The 24,490-nt window shown below is 40.9% G+C and overlaps 1 protein-coding gene across 11 annotated transcripts in view; it reads right to left on the bottom strand.

Annotated features, from left to right (window-relative positions):
• Positions 1-24,490, bottom strand: part of PLA2G4F (phospholipase A2 group IVF) — a 236,579-nt gene that overhangs the window by 115,910 nt on the left and 96,179 nt on the right. For 10 of the 11 annotated variants that reach the window (XR_015055403.1, XM_085870902.1, XM_085870959.1 and 7 more), the window contains one exon: positions 14,612-14,793. Coding sequence is in view for 10 of the 11 variants with exons in the window: in XM_085870902.1 (XP_085727028.1) it covers positions 14,612-14,793 (182 nt within the window). In the remaining variant the exon portion in view is untranslated. The remainder of the gene's footprint in view (positions 1-14,611; positions 14,794-24,490) is intronic. The other variant, XM_085870894.1, reaches the window with a different exon arrangement.

Below are 24,490 nucleotides of genomic sequence, written 5' to 3'. Positions count from 1 at the left end.
AAGCTGTTAGACGAGAACCGCTCCTTCAAAAAGGAATGGGAAGCGTTCTTCTTCGTCGAGCGCAAGGGAAAGGCTTTGTGTATCATCTGCCACGAGATCGTCGCCGTCATGAAAGTGTGCAACGTGAAGTGTCACTTCACTTCGGTGCACCCCAAGCAAGCTGCGTTGCCTGACGACAAGAAGAAGGCAGAGTTTGGGCATCTGAGTGCCCAACTGGAGAAGCAGAGTGCCTTCATGAAGAGGAGCGTCTCTTTGACGCAAGCGGCTGCTAAGAGCAACACTCGGGCCAGCTACCATGTTGCACACCTTGTGGGCACCAACCTCAAACCGTTTACCGAAGGTGAATTCCTCACGGAGTACATGATGGCCGTGGTTGAGGACGTGTGTCCAGACAAGTCGAGAGAGTTTTGCCGCCATCAGCCTGTCTGCCAGGAGCTTGACCCGCCGCATAGAGGAGATGGCCGCCGATGTCCGGGGCACCCTGAAGGACATGGGTCAGTCCGCTCGCTTCTTCTCCATCGCCTTGGACGAGTCGACTGACATCAAGGACAGGGCTCAGCTTGCCATCTTCTTCCGCGGCGGCAGGGATGACTTCGTCATCTTTGAGGAGTTCATCTGACTAATCCCACTCAGCGGTACCACCAATGGCGCCGACATGTGCAAGGCAGTCACAGACTGGCTGAAGGAGGCCGACCTCGACCTCTCTTGCATGCGCAGCATCATGACCGACGGAGCGCCCGCCATGGTCGGGGACAAGAAAGGCTTTGCGGCGCTTCTTGTGAAGTACCTGCGCAGCCTTGGACACCAGCAGGATGTGAAGCGCTTTCACTCTCTGGTGCACCAGGAGGCTCTGTGCGCCAAGTCTGTGACCATTATGGAGGTCATGACTGTCGTCGTCAGGGCGGTGAACTTGGTCTGCGCCCGTGCTCTCAACCACAGGCAGTTCCGCGATCTCCTGGCTGACGCTGAGGCAGTGTTCGGCGACCTGATCTACTTCTGCGAGGTCCGTTGGCTCAGCCGAGGAAAGATGTTGGAGAGAGACTTCAGCCTGATGGATGAGCTGCCGTCTTTCCTGCAGGAGAAGAGCAATCCTGTCCTTCAGTTTGAGGATCCTGCATGGGTGTGTGACCTATGGTTCCTGGTGGACATTACTAGACATCTAAACGAGCTGAACATCCATCTGCAGGGTAAAGATGTCTTGGTACCTGACCTCCTCACCTTCATGAAGGCATTCGAATGCAAACTTCGCCTGTGGGAGTATCAGCTCAACCAGAACAAATTCATTCACTTCGCCAGATTGGCTGAGCTGCGCCCGACCCCCGCTGCCTACCGTCGCTACGCCGCTGCCCTGTCTGAGCTGCGAGGCGAGTTCGAGAGACGCTTCAAAGATGTGCGCGCCTGTGAGAAAGAGTTCAAGCTATTCTCCGCTCCCTTTGATGTGGATTCTGTGGATGTGGCTGATGACCTTCAGCTGGAGCTCATTGAGCTCCAGTGCTCAGAGAGCCACCGCACAAAGTTTGCTCTTTTGTCGCCAATGAAGTTCTGGCACTCGCTCTCAGCCTCCCGTGCTTTCCCGGCTCTTGTTAGGGAGGCCCTGCGCTTAGCTTTATTGTTCGGATCCACATACTCTTGCGAGCAGCTGTTCAGTCACATGAAGCTGACGAAGAACAAGACGAGAGCACAGCTTACAGAAGCTCATATTCAAGACGTCCTCCTCCTGGCCTCCTCCTCCATCAAGCCAGACATTGACTCTCTGTCTGCATCAAAGAATCACCAGCCTTCACATTAATTGTTTCACATCGTGATTACTGCAAGTCTTAAGGTTCAATTTACAATTACATTTATTATCATTGATTTTAGGTGTGTTTGTTATTTTTTCGGGTTGGGAGGAGGGTGCGGCCTGCGAGGTGGCCCGAATGTGGCCCAGTGGCCCGCGGCCTGGTTTAGGTTGCCGACGCCTGCTCTAGATGGAACAATTTAACCATGAGATAGATTGAAAATTAATTGGGAAAAAAAATGATTATGCTGAAGCATACAAGTCTTACCAAAAGGTGTGTTTAAGCAATGGAAATAAAGAACCCATTTTGGATATGACAGCATTTAAAAGTTTGTATACAATCTTTGCGATTGACCTGAGTGCTCAAAAGGAAACCATAAAGTCTAATGGAGTGGATACTTCCCTATACATTGAAAGAGGAGAGAGTGAAGAAGTTGATACATATTGTTTGCTTTTGGAAGAAACAGAATTACAGATTAATACAGATAATGGTGTTATGATTAGTCTCACATCATTTTTTGATAAATAAATGAGTAGTAAAGTGCCAACTGGGGTATATGTTAATCAAATCAATCTTCATAAACTATCATCGTGTATTCAAAATCAAAAGCCTTGTATGATTAACGTTAATACAATTCAGAGAAAAAGGAGCAGTAAGAATTGATGTTTTGCTCACAAGAGAACAGGTTAAAATCTTGAACGATACTGGCTCACTTAAAATTAAAATGTCAAAACCAATATTGAAGAAATATTCAATAAGAGAGACGAGTGGAGGATTTCTCAAATTTCTAATTCCTTTATTTGCTGGTTTAAGTGTGGCTGGAACATTGACGGGTGGTATTTCAGCAGCGGTGAAAACTGCCAACGAAAGGAAGGCTCAACTCCGGACTCAAAAAGAGTTGGAAAGACATAACAAAGAGTTTGAGAAACAAATTAGTGTAAGCGGTGTAATTGTAGATTTTGCTGAAAAACTTGAAAGCCTACCTAATAAAAAGAGATTGTTGGTTGGAGATATGCTTTCTTCTATTGCACAAGCAGGTTTAAAATTCACTGAAAAGGGTAATGGATTATATCTTTCTCATCAATAAATGAGCATTGATGAGTGTTTTAAAGAATTTGGAAAGAATACAACATCAAATTTAGAACTTGTCAAATATTGTAAGAAATTAAAAATTGATAATGTGGTTATTTGTGTGAGAGATGAGTTAATAAACTTGCCGAAATATACCAAGAATATTATTATGAATTTAGAAGATAATAATGGAAACGGTTCTCATTGGGTTTGTATTTATAATGATCAGGTTCAATATTATTTTGATAGTTATGGTCTTCCACCACCTGTTGAAGCAATAAAATTATTACAGAATGGTGTTTATCAAACATTTCAAGTCCAAGAATTAAATTCCAAGTGTTGTGGTCAATTATGTCTGTATGTGTTATTTCAACTCAACAAAAATAAAAAAAATTTATGATATTAATTTTAATCTAATATCAAGGAGTCATGTTGGAAAAGATGGTTCTATCATCGGTGTATCCCAAGAACTGGATATTGCTTTATCAAATTATTACACAAAGGCACGGGCTGAAAGACAGAAATATAGTTTAGCAAAAAATATTAATATGGAAAATGCTTATAAATTAATAAATTATCAAAGACCAACTGACGCGAATGACTTGGTGAGATTAAGTGATTTATCACAATATATATCCTTAAATAAAACAGCACGTTTTGTTAAACAAGCAGAATTTACAACCACAACACCTTGTTCAACAAACCATACACCTTTTCTTATTAAATTCAATTATCTGCTTAGTATTGAATTTTATAAAGAAGGAAGTATAGTTAATACGAGAATAGAGAAATTGAGGTATAATGTGTGATTTAGTATATAATTGGTCTTTTTCATTCAACCTAGAAGACCAGCACGGTTTTTATCAGTCTCGTAAAGAAGAATATTATCCTCTTGGTAAGAATCAGGATATATGTGGAAGCACAATTAGCAAACAAGAAATACACGATTTCAGGAATAGGAAATTATTTTATGGTGAAGTAATAGTTTATATGACAAAGGAGGAAGGAAATTGGATAATTATACAAAGTCAAGGAATACAAACTGATTTAACAACAGGAAGATGGGGTGGTATTACGTGTCATCATATTAATCGATCATATATTTCTGATACATAAATGACAGCAAGAAGGCTTCAAGAAAATTATATTTTTTGCATTCAAGGATACCTACAAGAAAAGAATGCGAGACTTTACATTCCTTATGAATTGGACCATAGACACGGGCATTTTTCAATTAAGAACTGCCATTATACCGATATAAAAAACCCACAAATAGCGATTTGATTAAAATATTAAATACAAATGAACTTCTGAAGGTGATGAAATATAAAACTCTTTTAGAAATCATCAACAAATCTTATTGGTTTCCTATTATGAGAAAAATAATTGTGGATACAAGAGTGTCGCAGAATCCAGATGAATATATGTATGATATTATATGGGGTGAAAGTGGTTCAAGGATAGTAAGGGATGAGGAAGGACTTGAAGAAACTGAGGCAAGAGAGAAGGAGGAGAAGGAGAAAAAAGGAGGAGGAGAGGGAGAAGAGAGAGAAGGAGGAGAGGGAGAAAAAAGAGAAGGAGGAGAGGGAGAAGAGAGAAAAGGAGAGGGAGAAGAGAGAGAAGGAGGAGAGGGAGAAAAAAAGAGAATGAGGAGAGGGAGTAAAAAGAGGAGAGGGAAAAGAGAGAGAAGGAGGAGAGGGAGAAAAAAAAGAGGAGGAGAGGGAGAAGAGAGAGAAGGAGAGGGAGAAAAAAGAGAAGGAGGAGAGGGAGAAGAGAGAGAAGGAGAGAGAGAAGAGAGAGAAGGAGGAGAGGGAGAAAAAAAGAGAATGAGGAGAGGGAGTAAAAAGAGGAGAGGGAAAAGAGAGAGAAGGAGGAGAGGGAGAAAAAAAGAGAAGGAGAGGAAGAAGAGAGAGGAGGATCGGGAGAAGAGAGAGAAGGAGGAGAGGGAGAAGAGAGAGAAGGAGAGAGAGAAGAGAGAGAAGGACGAGAGGGAGAAAAAAGAGAATGACGAGAGGGAGTAAAAAGAGTAGAGGAAAAAGAGAGAAGGAGGAGAGGGAGAAAAAAAGAGAAGGAGAGGAAGAAGAGAGAGGAGGATCGGGAGAAGAGAGAGAAGGAGAGGGAGAAAAGAGAGAAGGAGGAGAGGGAGAGGGAGGAAAGAGAGAGAATAAATAAATATAAAAATATTTAAACCAGTGAGATTATAAAAAGATCAAAGGTGTTTCAGAAAATAAATCAATCTCAACGCACTGAGGAGGAAAACAAAGAATTGACAAGTCTATTAGAAATATATGCATCAAGAGTATTCACATCGATTTCAGGGAGCATATTTAAACGAGAAAGTGGAGATAAAGAAGAGAAAGAAGGAAAAGATTATATTATTGATGATGTTGGTGTAATTGACTTAGATCAAAGTTTTACATTTTTTTTTTCTTAAATAAATGGAGAGAGTGAAGACGTTTCTAAGGATTCTTTATGTTTTAAAAATTGATTCAAATGTGCATGTTGGAAACTAAAAAGCTTTCGCACTCTGAAGGAATTTTTCACATAAATAAATGAGTTATTGTCTCAAATGTAAAAAGAAACCCAAGAGCAAAAATATCTCGTATGTCAAAAGTAAAAAAATAGGGTTATACAAAAAGGAACATGTTTGGTGTGTGGCTCAAAAAAGAGTAAATTCATCACCAAACACAAACAGGGGGGGGGGGGGGATATTCAAAAGTTTTTTTTATCAGGAAGTAAATATACAACAACTGGAATACCAGCGGAATTATATCTACCAGGGTATTCTTTCTGTGGTCCAGGAACAAACTTTAATAAAAGATTAGATGAGGCTGACAATCCTAAACCATGGAGCAAACCTATCAATAGGGTTCATGAAGCGTGTATGAGGCACGATATTGATTATGGAAATAGCACAACATTGGAAGAAAAACACGAAGCGGATCGAGAAATGTTGTATAATTTATCTTTCATACAAAATCCAACCTTGAGAGAAATTTGATCGGTTCATCGTGAAGAAGATGATCAGTGCTAAATTGAAACTTTGGCTTGGAAATTCAAAAAACTTATGGACTCTCATGATGTCATTAAGATTGAAGAGCAATTAGCTGATGAATTACATAAATCAATAATCACAAAGTTTAATAGAAGGAAAATTTATTCCAAGTAAGTTGATTATATCTGGTCCGCTGATTTGATTTAACTCAATAATGATAAGGGGTACAAGTATGCTTTAACCGTTATTGATTTGAGGAGTAGATATGCGTGTATTGTCCCTTTAAAAAAACAAAACAGGAAATATATTTCGTTGGCCTTTCAACAGATATTTAATAAAAGCAAGAGAAAGCCTAAAAAATTGTGGACTGATGAGGGTACAGAGTTCTCCAACAAAACATTTATGAATTTTCTTTAAAATAACAGTATTACATTTTGCAGCACCTTTAATGAAGGAAAAGCGGTTGTGATTGAGCATTTCAATTGCACTTTAAAAGAGAAACTATACAAAAAGTTCACTCAAATCGGTTCTCAACAATGGTTATCTCCAATTCAGGACATTGTCGATAAGTACAATGATACGATTCATACCTCAACGAAAACTAAACCATTAGAAACATTTACAAAATTAAAATATGAAAAATAGCTCCGCAAAGCGGGCGTAACCCCTCAGCCCCTTGACGCAAACCAATTTCAAGATTGTGGCCATATTGAAAATCGCAGCACGCCCATTTTCGAAAGGAGTCTTCCTCTACTCCTCCCCAACACACCCAGCAAAAATGGATTTAATCGGAAAAGGTGTTCTCGAAATTGACGGAAACCAATTTCAAGATGGCTGCCGTGGCGGCCACAGTGAAAATCGCAGCATGCCCATTTTGGAAAGGAACCTTCCTCTACTCAACCTCACCAGAATAAAATCAATGTGTGAAGCCGTTCTCAAGTTATTGTCTGGAAACCAAATTCAAAATGGCTGCTCTAGCTGCCATATTGGATATCGGATTGTGCTGAATATCGAAAGGAACCTTGCTCTAAACACCCCCATTATATCACACAAAAATGAAATCAATAAGTCAAGCCGTTCTCAAGTTATTGTCCGGAAACCAAATTCAAGATGGCTGCCATAGCCGCCATATTGGATATTGGATTGTGCTGTATATAGAAAGGAACCTTCCTCTAACCACCCCCATTATACCCCCATGAAAATAAAATCAATCTGTCAAGCCGTTCTCAAGTTATTGTCCGGAAACCAAATTCAAGATGGCTGCCCTAGCCGCCATATTGGATAGCGCATCGCACTGATTATTATCGAAAGGAACCTTCCTCTACCCAGCACCAACACACACTGCAAAAGTGGATTTAATCAGACAAGGCGTTCTCCTCGAAATCAACGGAAACCAAAAGTTGACAGACGCCCGGACGGACGCCCGGACAACGCCTATGACGACAATACCCCTTAGCGAATTCAGGCTGAGGGGTAAAAAGAAATTAATAACATAAAGTCCAAGTTCAAAGTTGGTGATATAGTAAGAATATACAGGTGGAAATCTTATTTTGAAAAAGGTTATACTAAGGCCTTAGCCATGGACAAATGAACTTTTTGAAATTGTTGATGTAATCAGTTCAGTTCCTTGGACTTACAAATTATGTGATATAGAGGGGGAAGAGATGTTAGGTTCATTTTATTCACAGGAATTACAAAAGACAAAGATAATAGATTGAAAAAATAAAAATAAAAAATAAAAATAAAAATTTGACTCCACCCCTTTTTGACTCCACCCCTTTTTTACTCAACTCACACAAACCACACCCACATAAGCCCCACCCATTCATCCCACCCCTCCCCTTGTGCGCTCCCACCTTTGACCCACCACTCCCCCTCATCCCACCCCCACCCTTCCCCCCACACACACATGGGGAGGGGAGGGGGTGGGATGAGGGGGAGTGGTGGGTCGTTGGGGGAGCGCACCTTCCCCCTAACCCTAATCCTTCCCCCAACCCCCACCCCCTCCCTCCCCTTTTCACCTCCTTTTTTCTTTTCTTGTAATTAAGAATTAAATAATTGTAAGTCAAGCTTATATAATTGAACAACATTGAAAACATTAAACATTTTTCTTTTCGTAAATATTCGATTGTTAAAATGAATGTTCTTTCCCAGCAGTCTGCTTTGGACATCTTGCAATTTTGAAACTCGGATACCATATTCTGTTCAAAATAAAGAGGGGAGAACCATTAGGGTACATTAAGATGATTACATCATGATATTAATAAAATAATAAATAAAACATTTACCTCCAGACGATTGAGTTTTGTGCCAGATTCATCGAGACAGGCGTTTAAAGTGAAAAAAAAATATTTAAAATGAAAATTAGTCAACGCTCCCTGGTTCAAAACACAAAAATTAACACCAAAAGAGACAGAGAGACAGACAGACAGAGACAGAGACAGAGAGAGACAGATAGAGAGAGAGACAGACACAAAGACAGAGACAGACACAGAGAGAGACAGAGACAGACATAGAGAGAGGCAGACACAGAGAGAGACAGAGACAGACACAGAGAGAGACAGAGACACACAGAGAGAGACAGAGCGACAGAGACAGACACAGAGAGAGACAGAGAAACAGAAACAGACACAGAGAGAGACAGACACAGAGAGAGACAGAGACAGACTCAGAGAGAGACAGACACAGAGACAGAGAGACAGACACAGAGACAGAGAGACAGAGACACACAGAGAGAGACAGAGAGGAGAGAGAGGAGAGAGAGGAGAGAGAGAGAGAGAGAGTTCCGGTTCCGGTTTTGGAGCGGCGAGAGGTGTCCTTCGGGGCTCCCTGCTGACGTTCTCAAAGTTAAGTTTCCGGTTGTTATTTGTCCCGTTTTAACTGTTTAATTTTCTCACCTACATGTTACTGTGTTCCTAGTTCGGTTTTGTTTCAAAAATCGTGCTATTTTGTGAGTATTTTTGTCAACGTTCTTACTGGTGTTTGAGGCCTAGGCCTAGGCTTGAGGCCTACCGGTTCCACTCGGTGTTCAATCGTTTTTTTGTTTGTTTGTTTGTTTTTTCTCCCCATTACCTTCAATTTCTATCCTCCCCATTACCTTCAATTTTCATCCTCCCCACTTTCCAAACATTCCCCATTCTCCCAACTAATCTCTTTCTTATCTCAAAAAAAAAAAAAAATTATACCCAACAACAACAACAACACGCTCACCTTCTCCCGATTCTGCTTCTTCTTCTTCCTCTTAACTTCCTCCGCGTCTTCTTCCTCGATTTTTTTTTTTTACACTTCCATGACCTAATCTGTTGAACTCTCTCATACATTAATATTAACAACAAAAACGATCTTATATTGCTTCATCTTCCTCTCTCACACATGTGGTACTCTTTACTGTTTCACAATGCACTACTCTTCTGCTATTTCAACAGACTGCTCTCATTTCGACCTCTCCTTCATTCCTTGCCTAAAAAATTCAACTATTACAGCGCTTCTTCTCTCCATTCTCTGAATTCGCCTTCATTGCATCCATCAAGAATTGTGTTAAATCGCATCTCTGACCTAAAACTTTTAAAAACCACAGTTTGCCATGGATGCTCGCTTTCCATCAAACATTCTTTTTTTCCAACTTCAGTGCCAACTCACCCCCCTCACCCCTCACTCTCACTCTCAAAGCAACCATCCCACTCTTCTCCCTCCAAGCCTACCTCTCACCTCTCTCAAAAATTCCCCCCTCACCTTTCTCCCACCTTTCATCCCCTCACTCTTCCTTCTCTAAGTTGCCCCCCTCTCATCCACCAACCTGCCTCCCTCCACTGCCCTCTCACCTCCATCTCTTCACTCCACCTCCTCAAATCCTCAACTGCCTTTTTCCTTGTCTCTTGTCCCCCCTCTGCCCCAGCACCACAGAGCCTTTTCTCCTCCTCATTCGGCCCCCTCCCCTCGCTATTCTGCAATACCCCACACTCTTTCAGCAACCCTCCTTACCTCCCCCCCTCGTCCCTTGTCCTACCCTCCCCCTCCCCCTCCACCTCCTGCACCCAAAGCCTCCTCCCCTACCTCTTCATTAAAAGTGTGGACCTCAAATATCCGAGACCTTCGCTCAAACCTTTCAGATCTTTCCATACAGGTTGCCACTGACAAACCAGACATTATCTGCCTAACAGAAACCTTCCTCTCCCAAGACGTGTCTGACTCCCAAGTATCTCTCCCTGGTTACTCCCTCTTACGGTATGACAGACCTGAGCCTCGTCCTGGTGGAGGTGTTGCTCTCTTCATCAAAGACTCTATTCCTCACTCTCCATGCACTGCTCTCACTCCCCCACACCCCCAGGAATACCTCTGGCTTTGGCTTCCCCTCCACTCCCACCTCATGTTTATATGTGTACTGTACCGTCCACCGAACAGTGATGACTCCATCTACACCTCACTATCCGAAAACATGGACCATCTTCTATCTTCTCATCCAAACTCTCTCTTCCTCTTATGTGGTGACTTCAATTGTCATCACGCCAGTTGGCTAGGTGTGGGTACCTCTCTCACCTGCCATGGCACCTCAGCAAAAGCTTTCTGCGACTCATTGGGACTGACTCAATCGGTCAACTTCCCGACCCGGATCTCAACCAATGGTACTCCATCTCTTCTGGATCTGATTTTGACAAATTTCCCTGACAATATCTGCTGCTCTTTCTTCGCTCCAATTGGTTCTTCTGACCACGTCCTTGTTAAAGTGGACATCTCTCTGGCTGTTATCAGAGAACCACCTCACCGCCGTCGAGTCTGGCATTTCACTCAAACCGACTGGCAGGGTCTCCGAGCAGCCATCAAACTTACAGACTGGTCTCCTATCACTACTTTCTCAAACATCAACTCATCCTGTGAATTCTTTCAAAGAAACTTGCTCTCCCTCATGCACAGATTTATCCCCTCTCGTGTTCAGTTGTCTTACCCTTCCTCCCGCCCTTGGTTTACTGAAGCTTGTGGCGAGGCAGTTGTCCTGAAACAACTTGCCTTTGCCTCATGGAAAGCAAACCCAACTGAGGGCAATCTCAGTTCTTTCTACAAAGCTCGGAACAAGTGTGTATCTACCCTCAGGACAGCCAGGAAACAACATCTTTCTCATCTCAAGTCTGAACTCTCAAACCTCTCTCCCTCCTCAAAATCCTGGTGGCGTTTAATCAAATCTGTTTCTGGTGTATGTTCGCCCTCCATCCCCTCCCTTACCTCAAATGGCCGCACTGCTGATTCCACACGTGATAAAGCTGAATGTCTAAACTCGGTGTTTGCAGCTAAATCTTGTGTCCTAAACCCATCACTATCTCTACCCACTTTACCCAGTCGCACCCAACTGTCCCTGGACTCTGTATCCTTTTCTCCTGACAAGGTGGAGAGCTTGCTTTCAAACCTCGAGTCAGATTCTGCAACCGGTCCAGACGGCATCAGCCCACGTGTCCTCAAAGCCTGCTCTTCTGCTCTTGCTCACCCTCTCTCTGTTCTATTCACCCTCTCATTTGCCCAAGGTCATCTGCCATCTGCTTGGAAATCTGCTAACATCACTGCCCTGCATAAAAAGGTGCAAAAACAGATCCCTGTAACTACAGACCAATCAGCCTTCTCCCAATCATCAGCAAGGTGATGGAATCCATCATCGCTTCAGACATGAAATCCTTCCTCTTCTCCAATGGCTTGATTTCCAATCATCAATTTGGTTTCAGACCAGGTCACTCTACCCTGGATATGCTGCTTCTGCTCTCCCATCAATGGATGGAGGTCCTCAATGCCAGACAGGAAATCCAAGCCGTATCCCTGGACATATCACGTGCTTTTGACACAGTCTGGCACCCTGCCCTACTCACCAAACTCTCTTCCCATGGTATCCAAGGCCATCTCCACTCATGGCTCGCAGACTTCCTCTCCTGTCGCAGTCAACGTGTGGCCCTAAATGGAGTTCTTTCATCCCCTCTTCCTGTGCAGGCTGGAGTTCCTCAAGGTAGCGTTCTGGGCCCTGTTCTTTTTCTGGTTTTCATCAATGATATCTCGGACTCTCTGGAAAATCCTCTATTTCACTTTGCCGACGACTCCACCCTCTGCCGTACCATCTGTCATCCCTCAGACCGGCAAGCAGCAGCTTCTTCGCTCACTGCAGATCTGGATAAAATCACAAACTTGTCCAACACGTGGAACATGTCTTTCAATCCAGACAAATCTCACACTCTCACTATGTCTCTTCGAAAGGACCGTTTACAAAACCCCCCCATCCACTTTCTCAACAACGCTCTGGAAGAAGTCTTTTCTTTCAAGCTTCTGGGTCTCACGATCTGCCATGACCTTTCCTGGGAAAGTCACATTTCCAACCTCGCCTCAAAAGCCAGTCGCCGATTGGGAATCCTCCGTCGTGCAAAGTCCTTCCTCGGCCCTCTTGAGCTCCTGACCACTTACAAAGCTTTTGTCCGTAGCCTGATGGAGTACTGCTCTCCCCTCTGGGCAGGGGTTCCTGCCTCCCACCTTTCTCGGCTTCACGCTGTCGAAACCAGGGCATTTAAGATCATCGGCATCTCCCGCAATGAAGCTGAGTCTTTGGGCCTCTCACTCAATCACCGCAGGTAGGTCGGTGGTCTTTCTGTCTTCTACCGACTCCTCTCCAGCCTTGCCCCCCCCTGGTCTCTCTGCGATTTGTCCCCACCACATTTCCACAGGGCGCTCAAGGTCCGCCAACAACCCCCTTCTGGTAAAACTACCAAAATCACGATTCACTGCCCATCTTCACTCTTTCATTCCTCTTTTTTCCCGCCTTTGGAATAAACTTCCTCACTCTATTCTTTCCCATTCTTCCCTCCAGGCTTTCAAAACAGCTGTTCACCACCACCTCTTATCTTCCCCCATCCAAATCCTCGATCTTTTCTACCCCCGATAATCCACCCAAGCCCACTTCCTTCAATTCCCCTGCTTTCCTTCCTGAAAGTCCATGTAATGTCCATATTCTATTCGCCATGTTCCCCGTCCCATCCCCATCCCTCTCCCTTCCACAGTTCACCTAATGTGTCTGTTCCCCACTGTTTTGTCCCTTCCACTCCCGCCCCTCTTGTCTCATGCCTCCTTGCTGAGTTGTGTGTTAGCTCTCATACGAGCCTCGACCAAGGTATACAAAAAAAAAAAAAAGAGAGAGAGAGAGTTGAGAGAAACAGAGAGACACACAGAGACAAAGACAAACAGAGAGAGACAGGGGGATAATTTCTCACCATTCTTTTGACTTATCCAAAGTCGGGGTGTGTGTAAGGTCTTCCAACATCTGAGACATGATGTCATTTAATTCTCTTCGAAATTATTGAAGATCTATATGGATTTCATTCATATTTTGTCATTCTTCATGATCGTAGTTTGCTTCATTTTCAATATCAGTTATCCACGCTGTTGTTATTGGGGACAACCTGTCAGATAAAAAACATACAATAATTATTGGTTGCAGAGTGATTTAATTCTGTATAAAACAACAAATAATGAATTGGTGTAAGGATCTCACCTCTCATCTTGTGAAAACGATTTATCTGCAAGGTTGGAGTAATCATCTGAACACTCCATATTCTGAATAAAACATACTAAGTTCGCGTTTGGTATTAAATAGGAAAGATGATGACGTCAATGAAATGTGAAAACAATGGGTTTTTTTCGGGTGTGTCTCATGAAGGAAATGACATCGGGCTTTCGGGGCTTGGTTCAGGCAAGGGAGCTTGTCTGACTCATTTTTACACAAAAATAAAATGAGTCAGACAAGAGCATTTAGAGAGGTTTATCATTTCATCTCTGCTCAACAAAGATACTGAAACCAAGAACCAAGTTCTTCTTTGTGAATATACTCAATGGAAATGAATGTTACAAGAAAATTAAGTTATTCCCAAAAGTAGAACATGGACAAATATTCGTTGATTTGCTATTTGAATATAATGAAAATATAAAAGGACTGTGATTATGTTGGGGGGAAGAAGTGCTTTAATCAGTGTCTCAATTTTTCATTTGCTTACATAGGAGGGAAGGGGATAGGTGGGGAGGTGGGGAGGTAGTGTGTCTCCCATTTTGAGCTTTTGGGGCTTGGGTCAGAAAGTTTTTACCTTTTTCCCCATTCATTTTAATGGTTCTCCCAGAAGCAACAATTATCATCTACTCACACTGGAGTGGTTGAATAAGAATAAAATAAATGTTCTTGAGTTGCCCATTCAAAGTCCTGACTTGAACCAAATCGAACATTTATCGCGAGACTTGAAGATTGCGGTCTATCGACGATCCCCGTCAAACTTGGCAGAACTCGAGCAATTTTCACGTGAAGAATGGACAAAGATTTCACCATCTTACTGTGTAAAGCTGGTAGAGACCGAACCACAAAGACTCATCACAGTCATTGCTGTAAAAGGTGTTTTCACCAGGTTCTCACCGAGGGGGCTGAATACTTGTACAACCAGTGAATTTTGATTTGTACATGTTTTTACAGGTATTCCTGACATGTAACCTCCTTCAACTAGAGCAGTGTTTAGTTTGATCTCTTAGTTATGAATAAAAAAGTTCATTTGGAAAAATTGTTTTTACATCACCCGTAACTCATCTAAATGTGTCATTGTTGGGAGGGGGGAATACTTTTACAGTCCACTGTATGTCTGTTGGTCATAGCCAAATGGCAGTTGAAGGGTTCTGATTGAAATTCTACTTTCAACACCATTGTGATTAGAATTGGTAAAAGCGGAGGGGGGGGTGAAGAGGGGTTGCATTAAAGTGAGCTATAAACCTTTGGCTCCATGTGCAGTAGCAGATGCATCTCAGGCTCCAGGCCGAGGCCCCAATCGAGGTTGAAGCTGAAATTCTCTTGCCAGCTCAGAGTGGGTCTGACGTGGAGCGTTGTTTCAGCCTGGAATTCGTATGAGCCTGGCACCGTGAGCTGCAAGCGCAGCGGATCACCACGGGCTGCCCCTGGCATACCGACAGCCAGATATGGTTAGCATCTGGAAAATTTCACATTACACAGCTACGTGCTCACCCAGGAAAACACCTTTCACATTGATATATATGCACAAACCTGAATCCCTCTCCCTGCCTTGCACACCTTTGCATCAATCACACCGTTTTTTAGTCCTTCCCTTCAACTATACTTATTCACATGGCTCGTGGATTCCCACCTCTTCATTGCTCATCGATAACTCACACCGCAGGCCTGGTGTTGGCTTAAGTCCCTGTTGGGCCGTTGAATTAACACCAGGAAGGTTAACTCAGCCTGTCATCCTTCCAAGGTCGGCAAAATGAGTACCAGCGTGCTGGTAACAAGGAGCACTGCATCAGCAGCACAGCTGTGCCCCCAGAACAGAATGCAGCCAAGCAACCACAGGCTGTATACGAATAAGTAACTCACACTGCAAATACATCGCTTCTCTTCCCCCATCCCACAAACCGTTTCAAGCCCACCGTGCGTCCATCAGAACATAAACATTCGTTCCCAAGAACCAATCCAAGAATTAGAACAGCATTTGTTTATGTATAAACAAATTAAAACATTGCCAATTTCATTATCACGACTGTGATATCTATGGATTGTGTTGTTCTGCACAATTCGATTGAAAGACAGGTTTTCGTGAAACTAAGCTTATGAACACCACACCACAGGACAGACAAAGTCTCCTACACATCCCAGCTTTGTTGATCATCAACAAAATTCTGGCTGTTGTAAGATTTTGATTTTTTTTTTTTTTAACAGGAAGAAAGCAATGGAGAGCGAGTTCAGCAAAGTGTGAAATACCTGCAACTTGGTGGGAACTGTGATTTGTCTGCACATGCCAGTCACTGAGTCATGCAACGATCGTTCACTGTATATCGGTTCACATGCGACTGATTTAGCTTTCTCAAACCACCGTGCGGAATGTACGTCATGCGGAACAGACGGTCCAACAGCAACATGTAATTTTGTTTTTAAACAAAAAAAATTTATAGCAATAGTTACAATTTTTTTTCAATGGTAAATAACCGTTCAAACTTAGTTTGAAAAAAATTATTGTTAAGTCCTGTTTTAATGTCCTGTTAACTAATTTTTCTAGTGTGGGGTAATAGGGGAACCTGGAGGTCCACGTACTCCCCCTCCGAGCTGTCTAGTCTGGGTTAGAATCCCGACCCAGATAAAACTGTCATCCCGGTGTTTCACAGGCAGGGTGGTTCATCAATGCGTGTCGTTCCTCGGATGGATGTTAAGCCGGCCTTCCCATCTCAGAGCTTAAATTGGTGTGCGAGATCCAACTGCGTCCTTAACTAAGAGTAGAGGATCTACTGTCGGCATCCTGGACAAATCACAAATTGCTGCTATACCCTACAGGGGGCACTGCATCAGTGGCACAGCTGCACTCAACAAATTATTCAAATCTGCAGCTGGGTGCGACACATGAAATGCTGATTTATGAGAGTTCCATGACCTTGTAGATGAAAGGTATGATATATCCTTAAAAGCAAATGTCCCCAATTCCAAATACATTCAGTTTATCTGTATTAAGTTCTTCTTTCACCGACGCAGAAACGAAAAACAACCTCGAGATAAATCGGCCATCGAAGCATTTTCAAGAGACGACGACAGATGAACCATGGAATTACTGGAATTGTCATGTGATCCTGGTCATTTTGTCTCGAGCTGAGGGACAATCCATGCAATGAGTCACGTGGTCAAGTCGTCAGGACGCTGGACGAGCATTTCATGGATCGTGGGTTCAATATGGCTGAAGACAATGGTGTTGATGGTTTGGTTTCTAAGGTTCTGCAATCAGAGCTATTCTTAGGAGAATTACCATGTTGCCAGCAGCTGGCTCACTAATGGACTTGATGGTGGAGGGGTTAATTTGTCTGCCGTGCCTTGTCTGGTCCATACGTGCCATCAGTCCGCATCTCGTGGTCGACTCTTAAATGCCTGATGGCAACTTAGGATGGATGCTACAATGCCAACTATTAAAACCCAATGGGTGCACAATCTGCCCCCCACCTCCCTCCCAACCCCCTGTCATCTCCGTAAACTTCACACGACAGGGACTATCAATGTGAAATTACTCAGCAGCCGTTGATGCAAGTCAAAACGGTCATTCGTAGCTCCTTAATCCCTCCAGAGTGCAGAGTTTAAACTCGAGAAAACAATAAGGAATACAATTTCACATCACGCCGATTAATTCATAATCACTGACACCAATCGCGATGTCATGTATTAAGAGTTGGAACGAATGCTCAGTGCTCACGTGTCAGTGCAATCGCCCTCTCGTACGGAATATGTGGCAAACGATGAAAAAGCTGTGAATGAACAAAGGAGGTGAAAAAATGATGGTGTGAGAAATCTGGAATTTTCACAATGCAAAATTGTCCTCATTCAGGTAACTTATCTGAATTAGCATTGTCCGATAGGACGGTGAAGAGGTAGTGAGTGCTCTTACCTTTGAGCCATATAGTCCAGGATTTATTCCCGGCCCAACGACAAAGTGTCGTGTTGGTGCTGTGCGGGCAGGGCGTTGCTTCACAAAATGCGCCGTCTCTTGGATGGACGTTAAGCCGGGTGTCTCGTCTGCTAGCAATAGTTCGTGGATATTAAAGATCCCACGGTGTCTTTAACGAAGCATTGGTGAGTTATCATCAGCAGACTGAACAAATTAGAAGTTCCCACCCAATTCATGTTCAGTTGAACTTCAGTGCTGACCAGCCGGTTCATGAAAGATTGGGCCAAATACCTTCCGCAGCCGATCCAAAAGGAGGTTGGGAATAAATGAGATGATTAAAGTAGTCGTACATGGTATTAGTCATACTACTAGATCCGTAGGATGGATTTAGATAAATTATGAGAACATTTGGTGTTCCCATGTGAACACTTTGGTCATGATGCTGGAAAGTCATGATGCTGGAATGTCATGATGCTGGAATGTCATGATACTGGAATGTCATGATGATGGAATGTCACTCATGCTGCTTGAAGGTCATGATGCTGGAAGGTCACTCACGATGCTTGAAGGTCATGATGTTGGAAGGTCATGATGCTGGAAGGTCATGATTCTGGAAGGTCATGATGCAGGAAAGTCATGAAGCTGGAAAGTCATGAAGCTGGAAAGTCATGATGCTGGAAAGTCATGATGCTGGAAGGTCATGATGCTGGAAGGTCATGATTCTGGAAGGTCATGATGCTGGAAGATCATGATGCGGGAAAGTCATGATGCTGGAAGGTCATGATGCTGGAAGGTCATGATGCTGGAAGGTCATGATGATGGAAGGTCATGATGCTGGAAGGTCATGATGCTGCTCACTTCGACTCATTTCTTTCACTTTTTGCCACCTATGGAACCAACTTCCACATCCTTATTTGTCCAAGTCCATCTCTATTCGTCCCTCTTCCCTGCTGTTGGTGCATCTCTCTATATGTATCTCTCTGATATATATATATATATATATATATATATATATATATATATATATATATATATATATATATATATATATATCTGTCTCTATAAATATCTCTATCTCTTTCGAGATGTATCTCTCTCGATCTTTATATATATATTTATATATGTATATATATATATATATATATATATATATATATATATATATATATATATATATATATATATATATATATATATATATATATATATATCTTCTTCTTCTTCTTCTTCTTTTGGCTGCTCCCGTTCAGGGTCGCCACAGCGGATCATGCGTATGATCTGCATAGTGATTTGGCACATGTTTTACGCCGGATGCCCTTCCTGGCGCAACCCTGATCGCCTCTTACGACACAGGGATATGGTACACCTATTTTAACCGGGGTATACACCGGCCCAGTATACTGGTACTCATTTCGCCGACCTCGGAAGGATGACAGGCTGAGTCAACCCCCTGGTGTATTAATTCAGTGGCTCAACGGGGCTTGAACTCAGGACCTTTTGGATCCCAAGCTGCTGCCCTAACCACTGCGCCAACACCAGGCTCTTATGTGTGTGTATATATATATATATATATATATATATATATATATATATATATATATGTATATATATATATATATATATATATATGTATATGTATATATATATATATATATATATATATATATATATGTATATATATACATATACACATATATATATATACATATACATATATATATATATATATATATATATATATATATATATATATATATATATATATATATGTATATATATATATATATGTATATATATATATATATATATATATGTATATGTATATATATATATATATATATATATATATATATATATATATATATATATATATATATATATATATATATATATATATATATATGTGTGGATACAAACAAACACGACATAATAGTGACAGATGCTTTTCGTGCTGCACTCTTCAGGGTAAAAATCGCAGCAAGTTAAGGAGGAAGTGAAGGCACGTGCTTTATACGCAGGTCTCAATAAGGTAGACGCTGATTGGATCAACTGTAATGACGTCACGGTTAATCCAAACGCCTATTGGTCGGCTCATCATCTTCACCTCGAGCTCCCATTGGCTGAAGCAGAGTTTGTCGATGATTGACGTTTGCAACCACATCCTGGAGAGAGGGGGAATGGGTTTCCCCCAAGGTCCATTCACCATTTGTTACCGTACTTCCCTTGATCTTTCCGTGCTGAAAGAGACGCAGAGATCGTACAAATTCCTTTTGACAACATAATATTGGATCAGTGGAAAGGATGAAGGTTGCTCCCAACATACGTAAATGAAACGAGCTCCGACCTCGGCTCAATATCCTGAACATATCTGCATTGTACTGGTCTGCACAGATAGGGTTGGCAACCAGGTGCTGTGCAATGGCAGATGAAGCAGGTACAGTGGTCGGTGGTTGCTGGATATTTCGACATGCTCGCACTGGTTGTGTTCTAACCCTCAGAATCTTTCTTCGCATCGCCAAGTAGATGTGTTGTTTGATCCGATCAGCCAATCTTAGTGTTGTGCAGCCCACGTACCGAGCTTCACATTGGCACTTAAGCTCATAAATAACATTGCTGGTTTGTGAGGTGGGTAGCACATCCTTGTTGACTGACGTCAACAAACGGCAAGAGGTAAAGATTACTCGAGGTTGCACAGCCAGAAATGTGTTGGATACAATATGTTTGATTTGTACTTTAAACCTTCATGATGATTGCCCTTTCCAGGGCATCCTGATATAGACTAGACATTTGTCCGGACCAATCTTCCGATCTTTTGTCGTGTTTCGAAATTTGTGTATCTCTTAACTATATGCTCAGGATAACCAATCTCACCGAGTATATTCATGATTTTGTCAATTTCAGCAGGAAGATTACAAGGTGAACAAATCATCTGTGCTCTGTTAACCAGGATATTGATCAAGGCAATTTTGTTTCTCGTGGAGCTGTAGGAGTCTCACCGAGTACCCACAACCAGTGCGAGTCCCACCTGTGAAAGTTGGCTTCCAGTAGACAGATGTTGTGAAACCAAAGTTGGATCTATCAACCAACACGTCAAAAATGGAAACGTGTTTGACGATTCCAGCTCTGTGGTAAACTTCAGCGCTGGATGGAGAGTGTTGAGCCATGCCTGAAAATTGTCACATGCCGTCTGAGACTCAAACAAAGCAAAAATGTCATCAACATACAGATAGGACACGATGGGGGAATCGACCCCTTGCCGACCAGTCAGTTTCTGCATTTCATGATAGCCGACAAAGATATTTGCAAGAGCTGGGCCAACTGTAGAACCCATGGCCACACCGTCCGTTTGAACATACATCATGTTGTTAAAACTGAATTCCACCTCCCTTGTTACTGTATTAATCAATTCTGTCTCAAAAGCCTAAAATAGGAGACTGATTTCCTCCCCTCCCATACAAATGAATGGGAAAAACTCTCCGACTCAAGCCCCAAAAGCTCAAAATAGGAGACCGATTTCCTCCCCCTCCCACACAAGCAAATGTAAAATTGAGACTGTCTCAAGGCCCAAAAGTCCAAAATAGGAGACTGATCTCTGCCCCATTGAGGAAATGTAAAATTGAGACTTACTGATGAAAGCACTTGTTTCCTTTAATATTTTCATTCCACTCAAAGAGCAAACCAATTAATATTTGTCCATGTTCTCCTTTAGGGAATAAATTAATTTTCCTATTACATTCATCACCATCGAGTATATTCACAAAGATTACTTTGGAACTTAGTTCTTGGTTTAAGTATTTTTGTTGAGCAGAAATTAAATGATAAACTTCTCTCAGTGCTCTTGTTTGACCACCTCCTGAGCCACATATCATTTTGAGATTGTAGTAAATTGTTTTTCCATTGTTCAATTGATAACCATCAAAGTTTTCAGTCCATTCAAGGACATTAATTTTTTTCTTTGCATCCTCCAACTTATTTGTAATTCAATTTATCCGCTTATTTGTTTTATCTACTTTTACCTCGGTTATTTCTTCAATAAGACTTATTTGATATTTCTCACATTCTTTATGTTTCCCATTTAAATACCAAGGCTGATTACATCTCCACTCTTTGGTTTGGTTATTACTTGATTCTCTCATTTATAAATCAGTAAAAAGATGGCGGTAGCCTGTTAAAATTACCAACCCAATATCTTCACACTTATACTTATAACCATCAGGGAGACCATTGATTCCATTCTCTAAAATATATATTTTATCATCAAAAGCTCCGAATGCTTTCTTATTTATCTCTTCTGTTTATATAATTGATGTTTAAAACTTCTTATTGTATTAATTTTTCTGTACTCTTCCTTCTTTAAGGTTAAACAGTTGTAATAATGTTTAAAGTTTATTGTTTCCTTGATTATTTTTTTCTTTATTCCCCTTAGTTTCTTCTCACACCTTTAAATGTGATTACTATCAATATTCATAAAAGCATAAGACTTTGATCTCAATCCTATAAATTCACTTATGACCCTCCCACCAAATTCAATAAAATTACCAATAACCTTTTTATTCTATGATGAAAACAATGCATCACCTACCTTATAATTACTTGTATCATATATATCAATATTATCAATCATATCCTCATCTACATCACTTGTCTTAATTTCTCATATAAAACTATCTGTATCCATATATAACAATGACACATTATCCTTTGATTTTAAATTATTATAGTAATAGTTATACATTTACGACTTTGACAAGTCCAGAATTGATGTTCCTATATAAATAGGTATATCCATTTCAATACTCTCTTTTTTCAAATGAATAGCACAAAGGTTCTCTGAAAACACCTCCACTCATTCAAAACTTGGTCTATTAATTAACTTTGAAGCATGTTTCCAAGATGTAGCAAGTCTTATGTTTTGACGATTCCTAACATTTTCCATAGTCTTTCCAAATACAGCATTATTCATTAATTTATAAAAGTCCTTCTCAAAATCTGTTTTTGCTTCTGTTCTCCTTTTTGTATTACAATCAATACACTTCTTTCACCAATGACTTTGATTAAATTTCAAAATCCGATGAATTTTCCTCACTCTCAACCCAGCAGATAAATATTGTCTCAAGTTCTTTTGATGCAAAACATAACTTTCTTTATCATTTAATGTTGAAAATAGTTTTTTTCTGGAGATTTACCTTTTATATTAAATGACTGTTGGTAATCACTTAACCATTCTTTTCTTGGACTTTCTTTATCAAGGGCATAAGGTAGGTCTTTATGTTTATGATGAAGTTCTTCTGGATATTTTAAATCAACCTCAAAATCATATCCAACTTCAGCTTCATCCAATTCTTTTTGAGAGGAGACAACATTGTCTTGTAAAACGTTTTCAGTGTTTTTCTTTCACCCATTTAAGTTTTCCATAAGGTAAAGATTGAGACAGAGCCCACCCATACAAATTGTTAGCATTAAAATACATCAGGTAAGAGTTGTTCTCATTCTTATTATAATCAGGAAGACATTTGTTATTTGCTTTAGCATATCTCTTGGAACATACTTGAGATATTCCTCCTCTTTTAGCCTTCTCTATCCTTAAAAGCATATCTATATCAATGATCAATTCCAACTTTTGTTTTGTCATTTTTAACATTGCACTCCAAAGCAAACCCAGGGCTGTGTAATAGTGAACGGGGTCGAATCCATAAGAATTTTTATTATGACAGACTGTTCTAAAAGTTTCAAACACATCAGCCAATAACAATACATCAGTTTTAAGATACAAATCATGATATTTTCCAAGATTCTTTATATTAAACTTCTCCCAAACCGTATTAGCTTGTGTATAATCTCTATCGGAAATATGAGTTTTATTCAACTTGCCATAGAAACTTTCCCTTGAAGGAAGTTGTGTTTATTTAAACTTCTCAAATGAATCCATATAGTCATACGGATATATCCCTTTTGTGATAAGAGATCAATCTCTTCTTGATTTGAGAAATATGCTTTAAGATTTGGTAAGTTTTTAATATTTGATGCTAAGTGAGAAAATGGACTTGCCATAAAGTTGTATGTGTCAAGAAATCTGATATGGGTTATGCGGGATGTATGAATTGTTTTTGTGAATGAGATGTATTTTTGATCTGTGTGAAGAATGGCAGAAATATCTCGATGTCTTTGAAAGTTCATTCATAAATAGATGTGTGTCATAGTGAGCTTTATTGTGAAGAAAGGCAGGAATAAAATTTGGAGGCTTGAAATTAAGATTACAACGGGAATGAGCTGGACCTCTATATTTACCAGTAAGATGACGGTGATCCCTAACCTTGACCTCTCCCTCAATTTTCTTCTCACAAATATGACAGATACTGTTCTTTCTAAATTCCTTTTTCTCTCCCTTTGTTGATGACATTGGTTTATAGGTTTCAACCATTATTTCTCTTCGTCTTATACAGTCTTTTTCCAAACGTCTTACAAACTCTTCTGAGGCATCTTCTCCTCTATAAAGTTCTAACTTGTTGTATTCATTACCAACAGATGATTTGATATAATAACAGAAACCACAAGGGGTATGTTTTTGATATATATTTGTGTATGATTTATTTGGATTTGGAGAAACAGTATCTATCTTTTCCAGTATATATTCAAAATCAGCATATATCACAAACGGATGTTTTATAGATTTGTTAAAATCTTTGAATGCTATGTTTGAACATGCTTTTGGTAAATTGAATACGGTTGATTTATGATTACCCCAATATTTTGAATGTTGATTTAATCATTCTTTTGTGTGAAAGGAGTTGAGACATCTCTTAAGGCGCTGTCACACCTTGACGATTTAGCCAGTGTATGCCGACTTATGAAAAATTTGTCTAAAACGCTGGCACATGTCGAATACGTTATGGGTAAGTTTTGTATACGTTAAGAGCATGCTGAAAAACACTGCCATACGTCGTAGTACGCTGGCTTTCATCGTTGTACTTTGCAGTTGTCCTCAAACTTTAGCATGCTTGAAATTTTACAACGTATGCCAGCGTATGACTCACACATTCCGCTACGCTGGCCATTAGTTATAGGCACGTTATGCGATCGTTGACACATGTCGACACACATTACTTGTAAGTTACTCAGAAGTCGAAACACGTCGAGGTAATGATTAGCGTACCCGAAACTTATTTATAACCTATGAGTAACGTGTTGTAGGCACGTTACACGATCGTTGACACACG

The sequence above is a fragment of the Eptatretus burgeri genome, chromosome 1 (assembly GCF_056783735.1).
Source record: "Eptatretus burgeri isolate ZD-2024b chromosome 1, Ebu_testis_v1, whole genome shotgun sequence".
NCBI classification, from domain to species: domain Eukaryota; kingdom Metazoa; phylum Chordata; class Myxini; order Myxiniformes; family Myxinidae; genus Eptatretus; species Eptatretus burgeri.
Note: the sequence above shows the minus strand (reverse complement) of the source record. Positions and strands in the feature narration are given on the sequence as shown.